This window comes from Haliotis rubra, unplaced genomic scaffold (genome assembly GCF_003918875.1).
Source record: "Haliotis rubra isolate DU_JTF1 unplaced genomic scaffold, ASM391887v1 Scf47, whole genome shotgun sequence".
Lineage (NCBI taxonomy): Eukaryota > Metazoa > Mollusca > Gastropoda > Lepetellida > Haliotidae > Haliotis > Haliotis rubra.
Genome location: NW_025767157.1, coordinates 1,213,052 through 1,238,235, shown reverse-complemented (window position 1 = coordinate 1,238,235; position 25,184 = coordinate 1,213,052). Strand labels below are relative to the sequence as shown.

General features: G+C 40.3%; 3 protein-coding genes across 3 annotated transcripts; all 3 read right to left on the bottom strand.

The window, feature by feature from the left end:
* Positions 1-2,433: 2,433 nt before the first annotated feature.
* On the bottom strand, positions 2,434-6,362 carry LOC124290567. The gene is made up of 3 exons (XM_046727313.1): positions 5,048-6,362; positions 4,754-4,885; positions 2,434-3,824 (listed from the first exon to the last, which is right to left on the bottom strand). Exons 1-3 carry the CDS (start codon positions 6,360-6,362, stop codon positions 3,256-3,258), a joined length of 2,016 nt encoding a protein of 671 aa, XP_046583269.1. The 3' UTR covers positions 2,434-3,255.
* Positions 6,363-10,582: 4,220 nt separating this feature from the next.
* LOC124290543 (CCR4-Not complex 3'-5'-exoribonuclease subunit Ccr4-like) lies at positions 10,583-18,029 on the bottom strand. Its single transcript, XM_046727291.1, has 8 exons — positions 17,919-18,029; positions 16,600-17,135; positions 15,393-15,525; positions 14,505-14,681; positions 13,877-14,062; positions 13,291-13,368; positions 12,195-12,395; positions 10,583-11,826 (listed from the first exon to the last, which is right to left on the bottom strand). Exons 2-7 carry the CDS (start codon positions 17,103-17,105, stop codon positions 12,195-12,197), a joined length of 1,281 nt encoding a protein of 426 aa, XP_046583247.1. The 5' UTR covers positions 17,106-17,135; positions 17,919-18,029; the 3' UTR covers positions 10,583-11,826.
* A 61-nt stretch (positions 18,030-18,090) lies between these two features.
* Positions 18,091-23,749, bottom strand: LOC124290542 (serine/arginine repetitive matrix protein 2-like). The gene is made up of 4 exons (XM_046727290.1): positions 23,656-23,749; positions 22,140-22,299; positions 20,787-20,884; positions 18,091-20,246 (listed from the first exon to the last, which is right to left on the bottom strand). Exons 2-4 carry the CDS (start codon positions 22,289-22,291, stop codon positions 18,337-18,339), a joined length of 2,160 nt encoding a protein of 719 aa, XP_046583246.1. The 5' UTR covers positions 22,292-22,299; positions 23,656-23,749; the 3' UTR covers positions 18,091-18,336.
* Positions 23,750-25,184: the final 1,435 nt, after the last annotated feature.

Here is a 25,184-nt window from a genome sequence, read left to right as displayed (position 1 = left end):
TTTAGAAGCGGACTACATTTTACCCATTTCACTGTGTGATAACTGAAAATAAGTCAAGATAGAAATGCATGCAACTGTTAATTAAATTAACTTTGAAAAGAAAGAATTCAGAAACGGTTTTCGCCTTTATGCGTTTTACTAAGTGCAATAACTGATAACACGTCGGGATTTATATAACTTTTAATTGAAATAACATGGAGGAGAAAGAATTTAGAGACGGTTAAATAGGAGGACATATCTGAAATGAAGTTATATAATGGTGTATCTTTGGGTTCAACTGTTTCTGCAAGATCATCCTTTAGCCTGTAATATCTTGCCTACGTGCACATGTTATCTAACTGTAACACGCTTTTGGTTGTTTTCGTTTCTTGACATTGACCAGCTCAAAATATTACTTACATATGTCGAGTTCTCGTCCTTGACTCCACCTGCGGAGCGAATGACCATCTATATCACGTCTGCATCACTACAAGAGATAGTCCAGTCCTACTAGTCTTAGTTCCAAAACAAAGGGAAGCAGGTCAAACCAACACTGGTGAAACGCTGTTCTTTCTCGAAACTGGTTATTTTGGAAGGATATGAGAACGCAAGATTACAAGTTATGAGATTTTAATTTAGGGGAGGGAAGAAGAAAATTAGGAATTTGATAAAGATATATCAAAATTATAGAAAGTGGAAGTGAAAGTGTATGAAACGTAAACACCCCACGAGGTGCGAGGTCTAACCGCAGAGTAATGGTTTAGAATTCTCGATTTTGCTCCTCAACAACAACAAATGATCTATCCCCTTTTACCTTTACCTCCCGAGTTCAAGGCTGCAGGCGGTGGGGTAGCCTAGTGGTTAAAGCGTTGGCTCGTCACGCCGAAGACCCGGGTTCGAATCCCCACATGGGTACAATGTGTGAAGCCCATTTCTGGTGTCCCCCGCCGTGATGTTGCTGGAATATTGCTAAAAGCAGCGTAAAACCAAACTCAGTCAGTCAAGGCTGCAGGCTGCTGAACACAATATTTTCCCGATTCTGTTGACTGTAGTGAGTACAAATAACATTCACCAAACTGATGATAAAAACATCAGTAGTTCACAAGCATGCACTATATAAATATATCCGTTATTTTCACGAACAGTCTTTAAAATATATTGTCAAAATAACAGCAGTGTTAAATAATCGTCTTTAGTGAGTGATAGTGATTGCGTAATAACAGTATTGTGTCATCTGGTTTGGTAAGGGAAGGTATTTTAACGCTACCTATCATCACAGGTGTGCCGATGTATAATTGTCCATATTGTGATTATTGTGTTGGGTAAAATAAACAGGACGCAAACAGCAGGAGATGCACGGGCCGACGTCACACGGACGAGATACGTGCACAAACTCAGGAGATTAGAAGATAGTACACATAGACTGAATGACCAAATGGGGTCCGGTGTGGCTTCAAAGGGAATGCATTCTTCGCGGTCTACATTTATTTGAATGTCCCGAAGTTTCACAATCAGATTGTTTCAAATAGTAAACAAACTGTTTTTAAAGCTGTACCCATCAACTTTTAGCTATAATTTATGACGGCGTTCTGTAAATAATCGAGTCTGGACCAGACAATCCATTGATTGGCATCATAAACATGGATCTACACAATTGGGGAGATCATCACATAGATGAACCAAGACAGCAAGCCTGACCACCCGAACCCGTTAATCGCCTGTTACGGCAAGCATGGTTTGCTAAAGACCAATTCTACCAATATCGGGGCGGTGGTGTAGTCTAGTGGTTAAAGCGTTTGGTCGTCACGCCGATCTCCCACAATGGTACAATGTGTGAAGCCCATTTGTGGTGACCCGGCCAATATTGCTGGAATAATCTAAAAGCGGCGTAAAACCCAACTCACTCACCCTGTTCTTATTATCAGTAGACTGGTGGGAGGTAAAACTCTCAGAAACCTAGGATTTCAGTTTAGGCGATTATGTAACAGAACGGATGTTAAAACGGCCTGTGCAAGGGTGCTGTGTATTTGTTGACTCTGACAAGAATTCTGAGGTGTTCTGGGTGTTTTTAAATGCCTAACGCTGACACGAAGTCGTTCCACTATCAGAAACTACGCCAACGATCAATGGGATGGTTTTGTGTATATTCTAACGCCACACGTAACGTTCGGCGGTCGGTGAGTAATCAGTTCTGGATCAGACAATCCAGTGACTGACATCATGAGCATTGGTTCACGTAATTTAACCCGATGACAAGCAGTGATCCAAGCGCTAAGCCCTACCATCCACTTCCATAAGCAGCCTCTTCGACCAGCACACGTTGCTAAGAACCAATATTCCTACCCATAATCCCCATGTATACACCTATTCCCCCATACTTCCTTTCCTAACGATGAGAAGAAATATAAAAGATAATTCAAAACAACAATTCTAATATGTATTAATGACAGGGAGTTAAAATACAAAAATGATTTTATTTCAAAATGTAATAAAACAACTTTACAGTACTTCCAAGAAGGAAGCGCGAAGGTGAAAGCACAATAAACTAACATGCAAACCTGAAAGGGGAGATAACCGCAGGCGAAAATTAATAACCAACAACATATCAGAAGTGATCATATCAGGTTAATAGTCCGAGTGGACTGTATGTTCCAAATCACTTTTAACATTTTCGATAGTGTATTGCATGTTTTTTTCCAGTAAATGTGATGAACTGATAATCGTTTCTAAATAGAAATGCTCTGGCAGCCTAAATACCTGAATACTTTAATGATACAGCATTTGTCATGATACCATAAGTTGATCAGACATTGGATCTATGGTGTAGAATGTAGATTATGGGTAACTTGCTTCCGGGACAAACTGTAATTACAAAACACATTGCAGAAATATTTGTGATACAGGAGCAAAAGACAGACACGATTTTCATTTGGATAACCATTCATATGAAGCTTGAATTCTCAGTTCAAGACTTTTTTTTTAATGGACATGATCTCTTTTGGATCCAGTCAGTGAGGTAAATATTGAAGCAATTTCAACCATTCCTCAAGTGTACAGTGCATATGTTTGAAGAATAAGCCAATCGTAGGCCATGGTGTAGATTTCTAGATGAAGTCTGCATATGGTCCAGAGAGTCGTCTCTGCTGGCTATAGTTCATCATGTTGAACTTGGGTGAACAGTCTACAAAATCTTCCAGACTTTACTTTCACCTGTGACATTAGAAATTTTAAGTTTCTTTTGTGGTGATGTTGTCGATGCGGTGTTGTCACTGGCATCTATGTTGCCCTGATGTTGACCACCAAACTGGACACAGTTTCCCGCTTGGGCAACTTGACTGTATGGTGTGGGGGAGTGCTGTCGTCTGCTGTCTGCTGCTGTGTACTGTGGCCGAGGGAGTGACTTGGTGTTGTTGCGGTGACAGCAGGCCTTGGAGCTATGGCGAGCTGCTTGCCATTCCTGGCACTATTGAAACCATTCCCAGATCCTGTTTGGTACTTGAAATGGTCCTGGTTGGTGGGTTTGGCTGTAACAGAGGCATTTAGTAAGGATGCAGTATGTCTTGGCAGAGAGGACTCCTGTGATGCAAGACTGGTGGCAGTCTGGTTCTGAGAGGTGAGAGGAAATTGGGGAAAGAAGATGGCTGCCGGACGAGGTGCAGCAGCAGCAGCAGTGTTGACGGCGTTGTTCATGTAGTACTGGGACAGTGACAGTGGAGATGGTAGGATGTAGGGCTGGATGGCCGACTGGGGTGGCTGTGTTGGATGAACCTGTCGTGGAGTAAACCTTCGGGCTCTTGGCGGCTGTTCCATTATCCTATAACAGTTTTCCCGACAAAACACTATCCCTGGAATAAGAAAAGAAATCATATTGAAGAATAGTAAAAGTCCCCCTAGTCAATTGGTGACACTGTCCAGTGACGTCAGAACCAGAGAAACCAATGGCCGCTTCATCCATGGTTCTGTAATATGTTGCCATCGACCCATGTGAATCGTGTTGACTAAGGTATAATCCACATTAACCTTGACTGACCAATGTTAGCACATGTGGACTGGTAACCTCATTCTTCCCACAACCATAATTGACCCAAACAAGGTTACCACTCTGGAGCAGTACTCTGGTCATCAGCTCCAAATGATGTCAGGCACAAGTTAAAAATTTAATACAATAATTCAAAAATAATTAAGGTATAACATACATGTTTACTAATCAACTTATGATATAAATACAATCAGTGGATGATTTTGCATTGGCTTGATGTCTCCTTCTTTATTATCGTTTTTCAGGCATGAGTGAGTGAGTTTAGTTTTATGCTGCTTTTAGCAATGTTCCAGCAATATCACAGGGGAGAGAGAAAGGAGAGAAACACATTTGTTGTGTTTCAACTTGTCTGAATAGGCAGTTTACATTGTATCCAAGCTTTTCGCGTATTATTACACTAACTCAGGGTGATCCATAGTGACTTGAGTCAACCCGACTGCAAGAAATGTGATAACCTTGTTTTACTTATGCTACTCAAAACTTAAGAATCGAACATATGCACGAAGTATGGTCGAGGAGGAAGGGGGAATGATCAGCCGCAGCAAAGGGGGTAACTGGTCAACTGGAATAATTTTGCATCGGAAGGCTGAAGGGTCGTAGCAAGTGAATTCCTGTTAGTAGGAAACTATTTTTCATAACACACTCTGGTATGTGAAAAATACAGATAAGCTGGATAAGTTCTGTTAAACTATTTTAAGAACAATAGCAGTGCATGGGAGGTTGACGTTGGCCTACCAGAAGTGTCTTTGAGAACATCGATCCGCTTGAGCCAGTCAACAACAGTGACTAGGTCGGAGTACACCAGGCGCTGGAATACCCGCTTTATCTTGGCTTTCGCTGTATTCACATCTATGGGATCAGGGCCTCCTGTAAATGTGATGTTGTACCAGTAAGTGAATACACCAATTGGAGGCTCTCTAACACTGACACAGCACTACCATGATGGTACCCATGAACAGTAAATACATAGCAACCTTACTAGCCCTCCCTAGCCCTTTACTTACATTACCGTTACAGAGTTATATTTACCCAGAATATGCTGACCCTTCCTGTCTGGTTTCGTCTGTGATTTCCGTCTGACGTATGGCCTAAATGCCCCCCTCTCCTCCTCAGTGTTGCACCCCACCGACTTAGTGGAGTCGGTAGGGAGTGTGGCTGGGAGTAGTGATCTATCAGCTGGAACAAGTCCAGGTCCTGATGTAGATGACGTAGTGTATGAAAGCAGTGCTTGACTCTTTTGTACAGACATGACCTGATACCTGTGTTGGAAAACAAGTTCCTCCAGCGACCAGGGAGCTAGTTTCTTCATTGAAACATTAGTGTACTTTGTATCAAGTTCAGCTAGTTTGGTGATCTTTCCCATCATCTGAGAAGTAAAGTTTCTGCCAATCCGTTCCGGGTGATACCAGGCACTGCTTTTGTCTGGTATGGAGAGTCTTGGACGCTGAAATAGGTACTGGCAGTTAGGGTCGATTCTCATCAGCAGCTTCTCTAGGGATAAAATGGGGCACATCTCATCACCTTTCTTCTCATACATCCGACATCTATCACGTTCCTCGTCTCGTAAAGCTCCGGTTGCATAACGACGTCCGTCGCTGTCAACGTCAAAGATGAAGTCTGTCGTCTTGGTGTCCCGTTGCACTTTTGACCGTTTCCTCGAGAAGTACACGCTGATTTCAAACCACACTTTGAGTAGAAGGGTGAGTGGGGTGTTGGGGCTTAATGCATCACTACTGTATATTTTCCTCAGATCCTCTGTCGTCATGCGGGGGCTTGTTCGTTCTGGGTTTTCCCTGGCGGCACTTTTAACAACACGTTTGAACACCGCATTGGAATACCTGAATGCCTTTTCTTCAATAATGTCCATCTTTCTTGGCGGTACCATGTTTGCGAAATACCGATTTAGACCGTACCTTATTGCAACGATGGTATTTCTGGAGTATCGCTGTCCGGCTTTACTCCGGACTTCTACGTAAAACCTACACAGAATTTGATCCAGAGCGGCAGGTTTTATGGTTTTTAGATCTATGTCAATGTTGTTTTTCTGACACCAGTCAAGTAGAAGTCTGACGGTAAACTTCAATGGACGATCAGGAGTTGTGAATTCGCTTGTGTCCACGAGGTGCTGTTCGGGCTCGGAATCCGATTCCGATTCTCCGCCATCTTCTGCGTCATCGTAATACATTTCTGGTTCATACACTTCCTCTGTAACTGATTCGGAGGAAATACTGTCCATATGTCTTCCATTGTCACTGTCTCCAGTAACAGATTCTACTTCCAAAATGAGATCAGGACTATATTCTGTTACAACTGAAAGCGGCTTAGGTTTCAACTGTTTCGCCATTTTGTTGTCAGTAATGTCACGTTCATATCCGACATACAAATTCAAACCATTTCATGTTACTTCTTTAGTTCTTTGGACGTACTCACAATATGCAGCTTTTCAAACAGAACCGTTTTCATAGATTTTGCGTAAAGTGCATCAAACAAAACACATGCCCACATGAGCAGATTTCTATGACCTTGACCTTCTTTAGGGAGACGTTATTGTATCAAATCTTACGTTACGGCTTAGATCGGCTCGCTGCATGTTATATGTGTTGCGCATGATACACAGAGGATAGCTAAGGCGAAGGATGACGACAGGGAACCAGTCAAGTTACGGCTGGACTATCTGCTTTCGAGTTTAGCAGCCGGCTTTTCCTGACAGGAGCCCACTCTTGGTGTGTTCACATGCACATCTAGTATTATGCAGAGAATAAAGAGACGAGTCCTTATTACCGTAGGCTAGGATTTGTCCAGAATCATCTTTTAAACTATGTAATCGTAACTCATATCTTTATGAATTGTGTGTCTGTGAGATGAGTTTTTATTACTCCATGATAACTAATATCCTCTGCAGAAAACGTAATTAGCGACCGTAAATCAGTAGATTTCCGTTTGGAACCCATACGACGTTTCAAGTGTTATTGATATATATGTTAAGCTCTTGGAAATGTGCATTGGAATTTATCTATCTCCCAACACCTATCCCGATTTTTCTCCATCGTCCCCATAATTTATGACAAATTTTATACGTTGTAAATGTTATATCTTCAGTACAAAATTAAGACTGTTCCTTGCGGGAATGTATGCAAAATATCTCTGCAAACATGAAAAACAAGCAAATCCCAAGATCTTCGTGAGTTTCAAATGTTTTATTTTCAACATTTATTAATTCATGGATATGCCTACATCGTAGAATGTACAGTACAATGGTATGCAATACTCATGTATTCGAAGGGGATTTAGCGTTGCATTCCCGATTACAAATACTTATGACAACCGTGCTGTCATATTATCTTATCGTAGAGACAGAAAGTTTTTGTTTTATACAATTGAAAGTTCAACTAGAACCAGTACAGAATGGTCTGTGTCGCTATGAGATCTCGAAACGTTGATATCACTCCAGTCTTCAGTCGCAGCTGACAACGGCCACCCTACCAGGATGGTCTGTGTGTGTGTGTATTTGTGTGTGTGTAGCTCTGTGTACACTATTTCCGCTATATTCCAACGTCTAAGCTTCACTAGTGAGTAGTGAGTGAGTGACTATGGTTTTACACCGCTTTCAGCAACATTCCAGCAACATCACGGCGGGGGGGACACCTGAAATGGGCTTCACACATTATACCCATGTGGGGAATCGAACCACTTGGCCATCCGTGTCCTCGCTTGTCTTGGGCGAATCACAATAAAAGTGAAACAATTCTAAAGAGTAATGCTTTATTCAGATTAAATGAGATACAGAATTCATTTCCTGAATTATACAAATCAGTTATTTACAATATTCGTTCGGTAATGAATGACGTAACATGGATTTATAAAGAACAATGGTGCCTTAAAACACAAAATTACAATTTAAAAAAATCTTAACCTGTGAAATGCTATAAAATGCCATAACAACAATACATAAAATACCAAACAGCAACTTGCTCAGGTTACGATGGCATTGTACGATGTGACATATATGTGGATGAACTCTCTGCTCCTGTATTACTTTCAGGCCATATCCAGTCCCCTTGTGGATAGCACTACAGTCCATGTGATCCTGGTAGATTGAGAAAGTGTGTGAATGAGTGAGGCTGGTTGCCTTTGGTACAGACATGGGAATACACACCCTCAATTGGACTGACTGAAGTGTAAGGGGCCTGAAGAAGCCAGTGTTTGACAGTGTGGGCATCAATTTGTGTTCTGGTGATGCCTTGCACATACACATCTGCTAAGTTTGGTTTCTGAAAAGATTTTCAGTTTTAACAGTTTTCACAAAATTCCTGTTTTATTCCCCTTTTAACACAAAGAATACCCAGATAAACATCTGATAGGAAACTTATCAGTAATCAGTAAAGAGGTAAAACTATTTACACAAAGCATTGAAAGGAAAGTGAAGAACTTGTGGACAGTAAAGTGATCTTTCAGCACACAAGTGCTTTGAGGAAATAACCTGCCCATTCCAACCTTTAACAGTACCAGATGATCAAGCAGAAACTATTTATGCTAGGTTACCAATTATGTGAGACAATTGTGCTTGGAACGAAAAGGCCAATATCATGGATAATAGTATCTGGTATACCTCATCAGCTGTCTGTTTTTCGATGTAGATTTTAAGAGTTTTCAAACTGTAGGAATCTACACACCGAAAGAACACTGATGCAATATAACATGTTATTCATAAAGTTCAATTTTCAATCAAACAGTTACTATTTCTGCAAATACCACAAGTTCAAACCTTTCAAAAGAATAGGATGCTGAGCTGCTCAGGCAAGCATGGGGCTCAAAATTCAAAATGGGTAATAGGTACCTGATATAAGCAGTTAAAAATACGAGGCAATATATATATATATATATGTAGTGTTCAAGCTGTTTGCACTTTATGCCTTATACTGTAACATACCAAATAGGTATTGACAAATTAAAACAAGAAAACAAAAACAAGATCGGATGTTCACTATGCCCTAACAAATGAGATATAGACAACTTCTCTCAATGCATTTGAAGTTCATACTCTAGCACTAAAAACACAGGCAATGTCTTTTTCTCAATGCAAACTGTTTTGTAAGGAGTGCCATGGAAACCAGATTTAATTCCTTTAACAACATCTTTTCAACTACTTAAAATAATCAGAAAGCTAAGAATCAGTTGTGGTGTAGCTTAAACAATAATGTTGTACATTGAGATGAAACTTCAACAAATACACAGAGTTGGCATGAATGATACAAACCATCCTCCTGTGTAAACTGTAATCATGTGGACACAGACTAAACACATTCTGCCAGATGGTGATCCGGTGGAAGTTGCTTAAATCCCTTTATACATTGCCAAATCCAATGCAGTAGTGAAAAGACTCAACAACAATATTACTGGTTTTCTAACAATGGAATTAACACTAGTGGACTCATTCCACAAAGCTGCGGAAGCGGTAAAGTGGTTGCAGATTGAACATTGGCCTACGATAGTCATAGTGCTACATTGGCTTTGTGGAACAGGACTCAGTGGTTTATTCTTAGTACAAAAATAAACTACCATGGAATTAAATGGGACGCTTGAGTGTTCATTCAAATGCTGCTGATGCAGACACAGAGAACCCTTTTCCAACCAAGGAACGCCAGTAATGTTACTATTTACCGGGAAAACTTGCATTGTGTCTGTGTGATTGAATTCAAGAAGACATCTCATGAGGGAAAATGTAGATCACAACAATATATCATGGTATGACATCATAAGACAATTCCCCATATGTTACTGTTTAAGGTTCATATGGCAACGTCAACATATACGACTTGTCAATTGGGAGACGAGTTTGTCCATCAAAAATAAATTAGCCATGTATTTGCCATTCAGAAACCTTAATACTGCACCGATACATCCCATGATCTCTACTGTAGCCAGCCTTATTATGTAGTGGTGTTTCTTGAGAAGTTATTTGCAGTCTAGATGATGAAGAGGTGTATGGCTACAGCCTCTATAGCAGCCCAGTATCGACATGTAAATGTAGGAAGGGAAATGTGTCATCTAGTGCTCTGTGTCCTTTGGGATGTGTCGCTGAAACCTGGTGACTTCAAATGGGAAGAACCCAATATTCTCTAGTATTTACAGTACTACATTTCATAATAAAGAAATGAAACAAACAGTTATCTGGTAACAAAAATAGGTTGTTATATAAGTCATTGTTTGGCTTCATGGAAGGTAAGCAAGCATTCAAGTTTGTTAATAAGGTTTACTGTAGTCGGAATATGCACAGACTGACCTACCCGGTGTACAGACTATAGTTTGTTCTGACAGAACATGCTCTGTGTACAGACTAAAGTTCATTCTGACAGCACCTGTGGTGGGTATACAATATATAATTTGTACTGAGAACATCTGCTGGCATACAGACTATATAGTTTGTAGTGCGATCATCTGCTGAGAATTGTTAATAGTTTGTACTTGGAGCACCTGCTGGGGGTACAGACTATACCTTGCAGTGTGATCATCTGCTGGGCAAATAAATTACAGTCAGTACTGAGAGCATCCTGGCATACAGACTACAGTCAGTACTGAGAGCATCCTGGCATACAGACTACAGTCAGTACTGAGAGCATTCCTGGCATACAGACTACAGTCAGTACTGAGAGCATCCTGGCATACAGACTACAGGTTGTCACAGAAACCACAGGTGTAACAACTTAAGGGTGGTGCAATACAATACAAAACCATATTTAAACATAACAGGGTCATACGATCATTTCCTGACAGTACTTGATAAGCCAACCATGGGGTGACAGCTACACACAAAGTACATGTAATAGCCAAGTTCTGTTTATACTGCAACAATAGTAGGACAATGATTGTATTGGTACAAGAGTATCTCAAATAGTCTCTGTAACCTAACACACCCTAGTATCTCTCTAGTGCAATAGGGAGTCACAATTAACATGACTTACATTTGCAAAGCACTAATAATTTGCAGTATTTACAAAGCTGAACACGTCCATATTGTAATTTAAGCATCAATTACAGGTCCGTACTGTTACATCCCAGCCAGGCAGGAGAGCAGCTTCATATACTGTCATATCTGCTTCAGATACGCTGTTTGGTCCATTCGTTAATTCCGGCTACATTCACATCACAATGTCAACATCTAACAAAACACTGCGTTATTAATCAAACATGAACACCCCCTACAGTTGTTACACCTGAACGGTGATGTATCACGATTGTATTGATCGTAACCTTACAACAAAAAATCTAAAAAAAATAACAAATTAACAAGTCCAGAAATACAGCTAATTACTTTTCAGGTTGCTCATGTAACAACTAACAATAATGACAAACTGGGAACATTAAACTTGAAACAGTATACTGTCTACAAAGAGCAAGTCCAAACTAAGGACATTGATATTTAATGTCATGCTTAATTGTTACATCGTTTTGGACTAGATCATTTTCCAATTCAACTAGCTGCTCGATAGATCGGTAGGTTCTGCCCTAATGGATACCGTGTTCGAACCGGGGTAAGGAAATACTGAATGCTAATATAATGAATTCTTGACACAAGCTCACCACTAACCCATCCAGCTTGTTCAGGGAAGCTCAGTTGTATTATAGTTACACATAAAAGTGGACATGACAGTTTTACCACGGGCTGGATATTTCATTGGTAAACAATTCATTATTCCAGAAAATATAGATAATCTGATCCCTGTCTTCATAGACAATGTAGTCCTTTCTGAGAGGAAGCCAGGGTGTAGCTGATTCAGTGATGTAGGTGGACTCAGTATTGCCTGTACCTGAAACAGAAACAACTCCTGGTTACTATCTGTTCATAGCTAAAGATTGTCAGGCTAGGATCCTTCTACTCAATAACAGTCATGGTCACGTTAACCATCTCCAAATTTGAAGGAAGACTCATGAAGATAAAGTGTTCAGTGATGGTTAGGACAAATGTGGGATTAACATCACATTCATAACTATTGCACTTATACAGTCATGCATGGATAGTATCAGCCCTTTGATTTTGCCTAAGCCCAGATTTCTCTTTCAAGAATGGCTGATGGAGACTATTTGCACATGGTAATGGAGTCTGCAAAAGGCAGATGATTCTAAGGTTACTATGAAACAAACAAGTCTGAGAAAATGCCAAAACAGGTAGTGTTACCTATTTAAAATAGAGGGTTGACTTGAGTGAGAGATGGTCTGATGGCAAGTCCTTGTTGGGTATTCCACCAGTCTCCTCCAAAACTTCGCTGTCCACGACCCTGAGGATGTCGGCCACACCCAGTCCCTCGCTGCCATAGAAAATGTAGTCCACTCCTTCCAGCATGTTGCTTGTGTATGTTGTAAACTCTGGTTCCCCACCCTGAAACATACCAGCCTTTGCATTAAACATGGACATGTGATCAGAACTGTGACTATTGACACACACAGCTCCAGATAAGATTTAGCTCACATGGGTACTGTATCCACTGTAATTGTTTGGAGTGAGTATTATGAATGTTCAACGGGTATTTCATTTTCCGTTACCCACTGCTTTCAAATATGTGCATATTTCAGTCATTTTACTCACCTAAGTATTATGTCATTGAGTAAGTTTACTAAGCAGGTATGTTCTGCCTTATGTCATACCTAATCTAAACCAAGTTAAATATAATGGAAATGATTTCATAAAAAATCACTCATCCTATACTAACAGTACAACTTGATAGCAATCAATGTCTTTGTCATTATATTCCGTACACAATTATTTTAAACTTTTTATGTATCTAACATTTTAAATGCGTAATTGGTATGCAACAATTATTTTTCAATGCGTAATTGGAAATTTTCTATGCATATTTTACCCGGATACGCAGCTTATTTGGGCCTCTGGACACACATAAATTTGTGCCAGAAGTCACACACATGGTGACACACAGAGCATACAAGTGATAACGTTTGTTGTTAAATGTCGCAAGAATATTCAAGAAGTATGATGGAAGCATGTAATACCTGCATCTTGATGAACCAAACAAGTGATTTGGTCACCACTTCTGAAAAGCATAGTTCTACCTAGAAAGTCTGTGTAAAATCACTCACAAAGATTCTCTTCTGTTATACAATTAAGTGAAATTTTGTCAAAACAAACATCAGAACACTTCCGTAAAGAGCTTTCACTAAACATACCTAAAAGTTCATTCTGAATGTGCCTGACCTTAGTTATATGCATCAAAGTTTGAACAACGTCCATGCTAAAGTTTTCCATGTTGGTACTGTACCTGACATGTGTTGTATGCACTGGTCAGATTGGAGGAGGTGTGTTGGAAGGCTCCCCACAAGTGATTGATCAAAGCTTTCTGAAAACAAAAAACAGTCAACCATCATTGTATCTTTCTGCGAACACGGTAAACATGATTTAATTTCGAAATAGGGGTTCTTACAACACCACAAAACATAACACCCTTGGGTAAGCAATTGAACTGGTATAATGGGCTCTCACTGACAAAACCGCATACTCCCCAGGGAGTTGAGATTGATAACACGATGTGCTGTTGAGACTGACATCCAATGATAGAGGAAAAAAATACCAGCAAGCACTAGTTGCCTGGATATGTGCGCTATATAAATATCGTATAATAATAAAATAAGTAAGCAATAATCAACTATGAGTACAGAAACAATACACATCCATCTGGCAAAAAAACCCTGTTATTGTAATATTTTGTATAAATGCTAAGGACAGTTTGTGTTAACTGGTAGGAATGGCTCTGTTAATGTTGGGTGTCAGCAGCACTCCAGTTACATCAAGGTGGCCTGTAAATAATCCAGTTTGGACCAGACAATCCAGTGATATTTTGTACTCACAGATCCAGTTTCCAGCTTCAGGTTGTCTACAGCCTGTAAGGAGGCGATGTTGGAGTCGGAGAGATATCCGTCTCGGGCCAACTGGTAGCCCACACTTGTGGCTGGGGAGTTGAAGTCTCCACACAGTAAGTGGGGGCTGCTGTCACTACCAGCCTGACTCACCAGCTCCTTCACGGCTGAAGCTATCTGTAACACAATAGTATCCTGCTTGAACATCACTGTGAAGAACAAAAACTGCATACATGAGAAGGGTTTTCAGTGCTTTATCCCAGTTATTGTGAGTCAACTTAATGTGAAAGGAAAGCTGGACATCAAGATAGTCTCAGACACTTATCACTTTGGTGAAACCCACAAACATGTTTACGGTGCTAACACATATATCAACATAATCCAGGATTTGAGTGAGTGTGTCCATCAACAATGGTTTATGGGAAGTCCAAGGGACACAACTCTGCACAGCGAATTTCAATACCCGAGATGATTGTTCTAATCCATTAAAGACATGTTGCTTTTAAACTTTGTTGTACAGTATACCAGACTGATTGCAGCAAATCTATTATATTCAACTTCACAAAAACTGAGCTAAATGGAACTACAAATATTCAAACAATCATTAAACAACACAAACCTGAATACTCTGGACATCTGGACTGCTAAGGTTATCCCAAACAACGTGAATATTTCCAATAGTGACGACTTTGTTTGTCTGTTTACATCGCAGTCGACTAATGTGGACAACATCAGCTCGGTCTAAATACTCCTCCACAGCTTGCTGTACCTCCTTGTTCAGACTCTCATTGATGTTCTGGAACATGACAGCATGGAAATGTTACATTGATTGATAGAGTTAAGTGTTACACCACACTCAGCAACATTACAGCTATATGACCACCTGATCTCGTTAGTCGCCTCTTACGACAAGCAGAAAATGTTACAAGAGATGTATCAGACATTGTAAGAAATATGCATAAACACATCAAAGTAACCAGTAAGACTTGAAATACTCAGATATGCAAATAATGTAATTTTATGCAGTAGAGTGAGTGAGTGAGTTTGATTTTACACTGCTTTTAGCAATATTCCAGAAATTTCACGACGGGGGACACCAGAAATGGGCTTCACACATTTTACCCATGTGGGGAATCGAACCCGGGCCTTCGGCGTGACGAGCGAATGCTTTACCCACTAGGCTACCCCACCGCCCCTTTATGCAGTAGAAATCACTGTTCAAATATATGCCATGATGATGTAAGTCCCCAGTTCACAGTCATTATACATGGACACTTTGTTTGATTTCTATTTGTTTGCTGCAATATTCCACCTGTATCACTGTGGCCTGGAAATAATTGAGTCTAAACCATTCAAGCTAATCACAGAAGTATTAGCATTATTAAATTCAGTCACCTTGATTCACCATCCCGACCAATATGCCACCTGGCAGCACCAAGCATAGGCTCCTGGGGACCAACTCTACCAACAGTTCCCATGAGGGAGTTTAATTACCATGACTTATTACCTTTTTGGACAGCTCTGCCAGGGAGACTCCTTTACTTGACTCTATACTGAAGCGGTTTGTCTTGACAAAAGTTGCCTCCCCTTCATCAAATGACTCCTTTGTTCGCTTCATAAATCTGCCCTCATAACCACTCCTAGAAAAACACACACACACAGATGATCATACACAACAATGACAATAAAGGAACGTGCTACACACAGATAATCCACGACACAGATGATACACCATTTCATGAGGCTAGATAGATATCAAGATATGACACTCAGCATGATGGGATCTATCTTGCACCAGATTTGTTTGTTCTTGTTACAACAGAACTCCGTAATATTCCTGTAAACGATCAAATCAGGATTAGACAATCCACTGATTGATACTGCGAGCACCTATCCACGCTGCCAGGGAAGGATGACATCAAATGAACCAACACACTGAGCATGAGCCAAACCAACCAAAACATTTGGCCTCCTCTTGCAACCAGTGATTGGGAAATAATTCTAAGTGGTCATGATTTTCAATGAGAGTCAAGGCCATGGTAACTAAGTGCACACAGTCAGTTGTCAGAGCTCCAGATAAGATTTAGCTCACGTGGGTACTGTACCCACTGTATTTTTTGGGAGTGGGTATTATGAATGTTGAGTGGGTATTTCATTTTCCGTTACCCACTGCTTTCAAATATGTGCGTATTTCAGTCATTTTACTCACCTAAGTATTATGTCATTGAGTAAGTTTACTAAGCAGGTATGTTCTGCCTTATGTCATACCTAATCAAAACCAACTTATATATAATGGACATGATTTTATAAGAAATCACTCATCCTATACTGACAGTACAACACTTGTCCTATACTAACAGTACAACTTGATAGCAATCGATGTCTTTCTCATTACGCAAGCAATTTTTATAAATATATTCCGTACGCATTTGTTTTAAACTTTTTGCGTATCTAACATTTTAAATGCGTAATTGGTACGCAACAATTATTTTCAACGCGTAATTGGAAATTTTACATGAGTATTATACCCGGATACGTAGCTTATCTGGGCCTCTGAGTTGTGATATGACAAGCAAGTGACAACATCAACCAGCTTTTAAGAAAACATGAACAGACAAACATCTGCTTTCTATGACAAGTAACATTTACAATAGTTTATCAAACAATTTTCTGTTAAACTTCTGATTACTAATTCAACAAAAATCATGACTTACTGACGAAGAGCAGGTAGTAAAATAGTGTTGTAGTACTGCGGATTGACTTCCTGTAAACACACGATGTCCGCATCCAAGAAGTTTAGTTCTCGCAGCAGCAGCGAATGGCGATACTCCTGCACAAGATACTTGTCTTCGGTGTAGCTGTAGTCGCCGTTGAGCTGATGGCACTCAGCTAGAATGTTGTAGCTTGCAACACTGAACTTGTGGGAACTGGCCACAGAACTTAAGTCAATGTTTGGGTTACATACACAAGTTCGGTGGAAAATGTCTGGACTAGGATCAAAGGTACGAACAGGCTTAGGAATAACTGGTTCTGATTTGGTCAACTCCTTAGAATTATCAATGGGCAGAGATGAGACTGGTGTGGAATCTGCTGATGGATGAGAGTCAGGCTGGGAATCTTTCTGAGATGTGCCATTTGTAATATCAGACGTTACTGATGGAACTGTTGGGGCAGTAACTTTTGGTTGTTCGGGGGCAGTCGGAGCCCCATCCACCTCCATACTCTCTTCTGATCTACCTTCCGGGACTTTCTGCAGGAAACAAGAAATCATGTCATGAACAGCAAATCAGATGTAATTGGATAATGGGCTCACCATTATCCCATTGCATACTTCAAGAACAAGTCAACATTTTAAACATCTTCATGATTACAGTGTAATTAATCTTTAATTAACCTTTAGTGATATAGATTTGCCCCTTAGAACAGCAATAGTATCAAATTGACTCTAAACTTGAAGTTTGATAATTATTCTTAATCAGTGAGGCAGAAATCAATAAAGTAATGCCACCAATGTTAAAGATGGTTCTTTTCCCCTGTTGCTATTCAAACCAAAGGGAAGCAACTCAATGAACACAAAGGTGGTTTGAAATCTGACTGCAGAAACCACTTTTTCACAAAATGCACAAGTCAAAACACCAGGTATGTGTCATGAGCAACAATCCATTTAATCTAGGTAAGATAATATGCAATCACTGAGCTTGACCACCTCATCCACTATACTCCTAGTTAGTAGATTCAACATCAGAACCACTTGGTGAGGGGAAGGCCTTTACTGGTGCTTTAGTGTTAGCAACACTATTGTGATGTGAGAAAATGGAGAACCATGCTTCAAGCATTGTGTCCGTCTATCCTGACTCTTCATTATCTTATGACATGATCTCCATAAAATATTAATTGATAACTTAATAAGTCCCCACTTTCTCTCACCTGACATTCATGTCATTTTCAAGATACACAGATTTCATCGAATGTATAAATCCTATGTTAAGACTAATATATCAGCGACAATTCAGAAAAAAGTCATATTACTTACTTCTTCTGTTTGGTTCGTGTGATTAGGAAGGGCCTCCTTCACCAGTGCACTGTCAGCTGGGGTACACCATCCATGCTGATGATAACATAGCTAGATGTCAAATCCTGCTCTTCTTTTGCCTCCCCTTGAGAAGGTTCTTGATTTGATGCTTCTGAAACGGGCTCTTTGCTTATCTCAACAGCAGGCTCTTTGCTTATCTCAACTGAAGGTTCCTCACCTGTCTCAGCTGGAGACACTTCCCCCATCTCAACTGAAGGCTCTTTGCTAATCTCAACTGAAGGCTCTTTGCTTATCTCAACTGATGGCTCTTTGCTTATCTCAACTGAAGGCTCTTTGCTTATCTCAACTGAAGGCTCTTTGCTTATCTCAACTGATGGCTCTTTACTTATCTCAACTGACGGCTCTTTGCTTATCTCAATCAGAGGTACTTCACGCTCTGGTGCAGGTGGCTCTGTGCTCTTTTCAACAGGAGGCTGTATGTTTTTTCTGCTTGAACAGGCTCTTGGCTGGAAGTGATTGGAGCAGGTGTTGGTTCTTCTTCTGCACTGGACACATCAGATATTGGTTCAATGATAGGCTGCTGTGATGTACGGGACTCAATTTCCTCATTTGCTTTATCATCATCAGGTTGCGAGACCTCCATGTCACCAGCTTCAGTATCTTGTGTAACTGGGCTCTCTACACACACACGTTTGCTCTCGTTTTCTTCAAAGGATTCATCATGCTCTAACTTTCTTTTCTGACCATGAGAAACTGTAATGTTTTGTTTTTCCTGACTTTGTTCGGGGTCTGCTGGGACTTCTGGGATTGACAAAGTGCCATTGCACGGTGCTGACTCTTTCTTTGCTGGAGTTTCTTCCACTTCATCTGTTTCCATTTTCTCAACAATGCTTTCAACTTCCCTCTCATCCTTTCCTTCAACGATATCCTCAGATATTTGAGACTTGTCAGTCTCTGCTGGTTCTGGTTCAGTGTCTTGAAGTGTTGTCTTCTGGCTGGTAAGTTCAGCTGCTGCTGAAGCACCATCTACTTTATCAGACTCCTTGTCCTCAGCGATGGGGAGCGTCTCTTCAGTAGCTTCAGCCTCCTTAATGACAGCTGTTACTTTTTCTTCTGATTCAACAGGTTTTTCCTCATTTTCTTCAGGTTTAGTTATTTCTGTTTCATCCTTTGCTTCTGGCTTAACTGTCTCCTCTTCCATTGGCTCATCTGGTACTTTATCCTCTGTAGACTTAATTTCCTCTGCGACAGTTTTGACTTCTTCTTTTTCTTTTGTTACAGTTTCTTCCTTGGCATCTTGAACAACTTCATCGTTGCTAGCTTCCTCGTCCACAGTTTCCTTATCTGTGGCTTCTTCCTCAGCAGCTTTGACAGGAGACTTCCTTTCTGCTTCTACTTCCTCATCTCTCAGTTTTGTCAACTGAACCACAGCTTGTTTGTCAGTTTGATCCATTGGCATCTCGCTGTCATTATCTGGAGTGCTACTCTTCCTCCCACTCTGTCGTCTCTTTGTAGGACTAGTCTGATTAGCTTCTGGTTTTGCTTGCTTTCTTCCACTGCGTCTCCCTGGAGGAGTCATCTCTGTGTCATCAGCTGGACCTGGATCTTCAACCTTGCCCGAAGACCTTCTCCTGCTGCTGCCTCTGGTGCTCCCATTAGCCTGAGATTTGCCCCTGCCCTTGTCTTCCTCCACTGCTGGTTCAACAACATCTTCCGCAGCAGGCTTAGGAGTTCGACTCCTACTGGACGATCTACTTGATCCGACAGATTCACTGACTGGACTCTCAACAGGCTTGCCCCTACTTCGGCTCCTTCTGCCTGTGTCAACCTCAGCTTCTGGAGACTTAGTTTCGGCAGCTTTACCTCTGCTTCGGCTTCTGCTCTTTGGTTGGCTTGTCTCTGCAACTTCCTCAGGGGTGTTGTCAACTTGTTTAGCACTTTTCCTGCTTCTACTATTTGTTGGAGTAGACTCTTCAGCCTTTTCATTATTGCTGGACCTGCTTCTACTGCCTCGCCCAGTTTCTGCCGGTTTTTCATCTGGTGTCTTTGCAGGTGCTTTCACTCTACTTCTGCCAGCTCTTCCTGATTCCACCACAGGTTTGTCATTATTGCTTTCTTCTGCCTTTGCTTTAGCACGACTTCGACTACTGGTATTATTAGCTGCCTCTTTTTTTGTCTCAGCCTCTGGTTCAACAGGTTTTCCTCGACTTCGACTCCGCCCACTGGCTCGTGCAGGTTCAGCTGCAACCTCTTCTGTTTCTTCCTCAACTTTAGCTTTGGCTCGGCTACGACTGCGACCCTTCTCTACGACATTATCATCTCCTTCACCTGAATGAGAAAAATTGAAGGATGATGTACAACTGATGTAATTTCCAGTTAAGAATCCTGAACAGCAGATTCAAATGAGCCAGTATCATTGAAATATCAAACGAAACTCTGACATATTTTAGCATAAAAAAACAACAGTAATCAAAACATGTTCTCAAAAAATGTCACAAGACGAACCAGTCTAAGAGTTTCATGGAAGACAGAACCATTGAGATAAACATATTTACAGTTCCTCTGTAAAGATACCAAACTTGGACAGTAAGGTATGACTTTTAATCAGCAACCAGGGATTTATCCAGGATTTGCCTCTAACATCTGTTAGCAGACAAAGTATCTAATTTTCGTCCAATCTGAGGAACTGAAATTTTTCATTCAAATTTGTACCCTCAGTTGCTGCAGATACCGGGTTGTACAGCAGCCTCAGAGCAGGACCACCATGAACATTTCTGAATATAATTACAGCTGAGTAAATCTTTCCAAGTTAAGTTTGAGTATTATTTGTGTTATTTACTTGCCAGTGTCTGTGAGTCATGCTCTTACCATGTTTCTGTTGACGTCCTCTTGTTGGCTTCGTCACTACATCAGCTACTTCGGGTTCTGACCGACTCTCTGCACCTCTGCTTCTTGCTGATCGAGACCTGAAATATTAGGAGATTACTCTAAAGAAAGTACAGATCACTGTTCTTAAAACGATCTTCTTCATTGTTTTCCAAATGAACCGTTCACTGCCTTCTTTGTTGTTTAATGCCACAATCAAACAGGCCAACAATAAATATAGACTGACAATATTCAAGTCTAGATCAGACAAACAAGTGAGTGATGTTATGAGCAACAGTTAGGCTGTTTGGAATTATCCATTCTGAGACTGACCATAACATGAAACACCAGCCTAAGTAAACCTAGACTCAGTATTTATTCGTTACACTGCTATAATGAGTCTAACAAACCCTAGTAGAAGGTTGTCAGCTAACCTTTTGAACTGACCAATCAGAACACAGCTTACCAAATCGCGAAAGTTAACATTCGCACATACTGAAACGTTTGTAGTCGATTGATTCAGAATGCTATTTTCCGCACGATCGCTTCCGAGTGATATACATGAAGGACACCATTATTCACAACAGTGAGTAAACAGTTGCTGAAAATAGAGTTTTTGTCAATATTCCAGGGTGTCATCTTGTGGAATATAAGACAATAGTAACTATGTCATCAGAAACCCCTAAGCGAGCGCATTGTCAATTTCATCTTGCATCGTCTGACGAACCCTAAATAGTAGCTGTTGTCTGATTGGTTAAATCCATTCAGCTGTCTCGTGTTTGATTGGACGGTCATAGGTCGCTTAAATTTGACTCAGTATAACAGTGTAACGAATAATACTGAGCCTAAGTTTACTTAGACTGTATCAAACACAGGTTTGCCTGGCCCAGACTCAAGTATTCACAGGTCACCATGCTATTGTTCACTACAGTGTAAACCGAAACAATTAAAAAAGACAGTTAGTGATTTAAGTTTCAACCAGAAACATGAACAAACACCAACTGCAAATCTACACATGATGTATCTTATATGTACACGGTACCTTCAATAACAATTTTTTATATGAACATGTGTAGGACATGCAATACACATGATAACCCTGATAACCATAAAAAATATCGGAGAAAAACTCCTCAAGTTATGTCCCTAAGTCTGAAAATGGAATTGCAATATTTTTAAGTATGTTGATTTCTAGTCTCAGTCATGTAATACACACCATAACCCTGATAAACATACAAAATATCTGACAGAAACTCCTCAAATTATGTCCCTTAGTCTGAAAATGTAATTGCAATATTTTTAAGCATGTTGATTTCTAGTCCCAAGTTAGAACAGTGGTTATATAGTGCAACCCACCTAGAACCTGATGTGCTTGGTGAAGGAGCTGGGGACTCTGCAGTGGATCGTGGAGCTCGAGAACTTGTAGTAGATGCCTTAGTGGTAGCCCGTGGACTCATCCGAGATGGGGTTGGACTATCAGTCAGTGTTTTCCGTGTCACCCTTGGCATTGTGAAGCCTGCAAATACATGAATGACAATTTCAATTTGGGATGTAAAACAAAACACTCTAGCAGAAAAGTGAAAGAAATTGTACATGAACAAGGAGGGACAAATTCACCTGCTTTATTTGATGAACACTGCTATGTATGTTACATTCTTTCATGTACACAGACGCCTTGAACAATTAAGGGAGGAATTGCACTTTGATGGGTGCACTTTGGAGGAGGAAGGGGATTTAGGAGCTAAATGGACTTTTGTTTTGATAACAAACATTCAGATGCAATTCTTTCGGCATGCTTTATACAGTGTCTTGTAAAGTTATATAGATATGCTGCTACATGGAGGGACAGCATTACGCATCCATGTGACTGTATGGTAAGCTCTCAGCTGGGCTTCAATGACAGCAAGTGAACGATAAATATGGAAAAACAAATAGGTTTCAGTGTTTTGAGATAAATAACTTGATTCAATTGTATATCATGTCTATAAACATGTGTAGACAATGTTAGATATGACTGCCAGCAGTACTAGGTTGGTCATGGCTCCATACAACTAAAGAATTTTATTGCTATCTATGCTTTCATTAATACTTGCTTCTAACCAAATCAGGCTAAATTATTATTTTTAGTATATAACCCATCTGTTACACAAACACAAGTTTTCTCTTCATTTTGACTTACTTAGGCAAGGTTCAGCGTGGAACACTAATGTTTTGGTTAGAAAATACAATGCATCGTGCATTAATTTTATATGTGATATCACTATATAAAATTATTACTTAAGATTTAAAATCATTCAGAAACTTGAATGCACTGAACTTTGGGGTGGATATATCCAAAGTAGGCTGAGATTAAAATGGAGTTGTTAGCCAGAGGTTAACAACTCCGATTGAAAAGTGTGTGCTATTCATATTTTAAGAATTGCGCTACAAATCTTCAAGCTTAAATCCCGAATAATGTCTGGATATGCATCTGGGTCCAAATGTTATTTTAATGTAGTCTTTTATCCCCTCGGCTCCAGGTATTGCTTAAATCACGGCTGAGGAAGCCATAACACCCCTAGCCTTCTTTTGTCGCGAAAACAGATTTGCTAGTGCACAAACGATAGTTTACGTTATCTTAGGGACATTACCTTACTTGAAAATAGCATATTGGACTAAATGAAAAGCTGTGAAATCTAGAATACTGTTGCACAAATGAGGAACCAGTGATTCCATCATTCATTCGGTCACTGTTATCAGTTTTCGCGGTTTAAATCTCCAGTCATATGGACATCCTATTTGACTAAATAGCTAATTGCTGATCCTTAAACCTAAATAAACATTACATGCATTGACTAACATATAAAACGAAAAGCAATTTTGGTTACATTACCTGCAAGTAACACGTTTTAAGCTTGTTTATTTTACTTAAATAACAGTGTCGTATGCAAACTTTGCAACAAGGATGCCGCCATTAAGTCTGCTCTGCAGCAAATACGTTCGCTGCATGTCATTGGTCTAATTTGTTCATAAAACAAAACAAGTAAACACAACGATCAAAATTACCTCGATTCTTTCGATTCTGATTCTTTCAATACGAATGTGTTCCTCAAATAATACTTACGGATAAAAAATCTTCCGCGATATTATACTTCAACTAGTTTTGCACGTCTGGGGCGCTTGCGCTAATAAGAACGCGCACAGTCGTATGCATTCCAAAAGGTCTTTGTCCGTATAACCATAAACGCGTGTTCAAACATTCGGATCTCAATACAAACTGAAGTGTTTACTAGTGTGACGTTTCTTAAGCTCGGTAGTTAGACCTAGTTGAAAATTCGCCCTTTTTGTAGCAGTTATGAAGCATTTGTATTGCAAAATACTGCCTTGAGACTCCGAAAACTAGGTATGAATATGAAATAAGTTGTTTGATAGGGGCCCGAGAGTGAGGGATCCGGTATGGTTGCTGGATTTGAATGCCTTCTTGGAAATTATACAAATCATACCGAGGTGCTTCTTTTTTGCTGACGAAGAAAGGTTTAAATCTGTTTCGGGTGGGGAGAGTGGGCTGATTCGGTAACTTGATTGGTTGATGACCATTTGTGTAGATCCATGATCAGGATGTCTATCACGTCATTGTCTAAGTGCGGCGTTAACCAACCAGCCAGCCAACCATCCAACCAACCAATCTACAAACAAATATGTGTATTTGTAAAACGCTTAACGGAACCATTCTGGTGGTGATTTGAATGCTGATCCTTTTCAGAGTAGTTACGGAGACCAGTTTATTGTAGTTAAGATTCTGTGATGATATGCATTTACTTCAGAGGCGGATCCAGGAATTTTAAAGGGGGGAGGGTGTGTGTGTGTGTGTGTTTCGTACCCACTGAAACCCTCCTCGGCTCCACCAATGCAAAACATTAACTTCAATGTGGTTTTAAGCTATTTTCAAAAATGGGGTGTGTGTCGAACACTTTAACCACTAGGCTACCCCACCGCCCCGTGTCTAAATGGAGAATCAAATGCGTCGTGGTATGACTAGAGCCTTGAAAGCATCATTACGGACGAGTAAAGCAACCAGACACTCATATAAGTGCCTGCACGTCGCAATTTAAGTTGAAATAACGCTATAACCCAACTTTTAACCACATTTCACTTGACAAGTTGAATATATTTTAGCAAAACTTGAAAGAGAGTCGAAATCTGGTCAAACTTCAGTGATATGTTTCAGATTTACACGTAAGCTCGTATTGTGATGGTACATGGTATAGAGCCCTTCTATAGTTATCCCGATGATGTGTGGATTTATCGGATTTCACAGCTTTCTGGCTGGTTATAGACATTTCAAATCATATAGGTAGAATGCAGTGGGGCTTTACCGGCCATGGTTTTGGTTCAGTGATTTGTAATTGGGGCTTTCCCGGC

Coding starts and splice junctions, on each gene's coding strand:
- LOC124290542 (XM_046727290.1), bottom strand. CDS start 22,291: ATGCCAAGGGTGACACGGAAAACACTGACTGATAGTCCAACCCCATCT. Junction 20,885..22,139: donor CCAAGCACATCAGGTTCTAG/GTGGGTTGCACT, acceptor CTAATATTTCAG/GTCTCGATCAGCAAGAAGCA. Junction 20,247..20,786: donor AGGACGTCAACAGAAACATG/GTAAGAGCATGA, acceptor TTTCTCATTCAG/GTGAAGGAGATGATAATGTC.
- LOC124290543 (XM_046727291.1), bottom strand. CDS start 17,105: ATGGAGGTGGATGGGGCTCCGACTGCCCCCGAACAACCAAAAGTTACT. Junction 14,682..15,392: donor TGGCAGAGCTGTCCAAAAAG/GTAATAAGTCAT, acceptor GTCATGTTCCAG/AACATCAATGAGAGTCTGAA. Junction 13,369..13,876: donor TGAAGCTGGAAACTGGATCT/GTGAGTACAAAA, acceptor TTTTGTTTTCAG/AAAGCTTTGATCAATCACTT.
- LOC124290567 (XM_046727313.1), bottom strand. CDS start 6,362: ATGGCGAAACAGTTGAAACCTAAGCCGCTTTCAGTTGTAACAGAATAT. Junction 4,886..5,047: donor GAAGGGTCAGCATATTCTGG/GTAAATATAACT, acceptor TCACATTTACAG/GAGGCCCTGATCCCATAGAT. Junction 3,825..4,753: donor TGTTCTCAAAGACACTTCTG/GTAGGCCAACGT, acceptor TTCTTATTCCAG/GGATAGTGTTTTGTCGGGAA.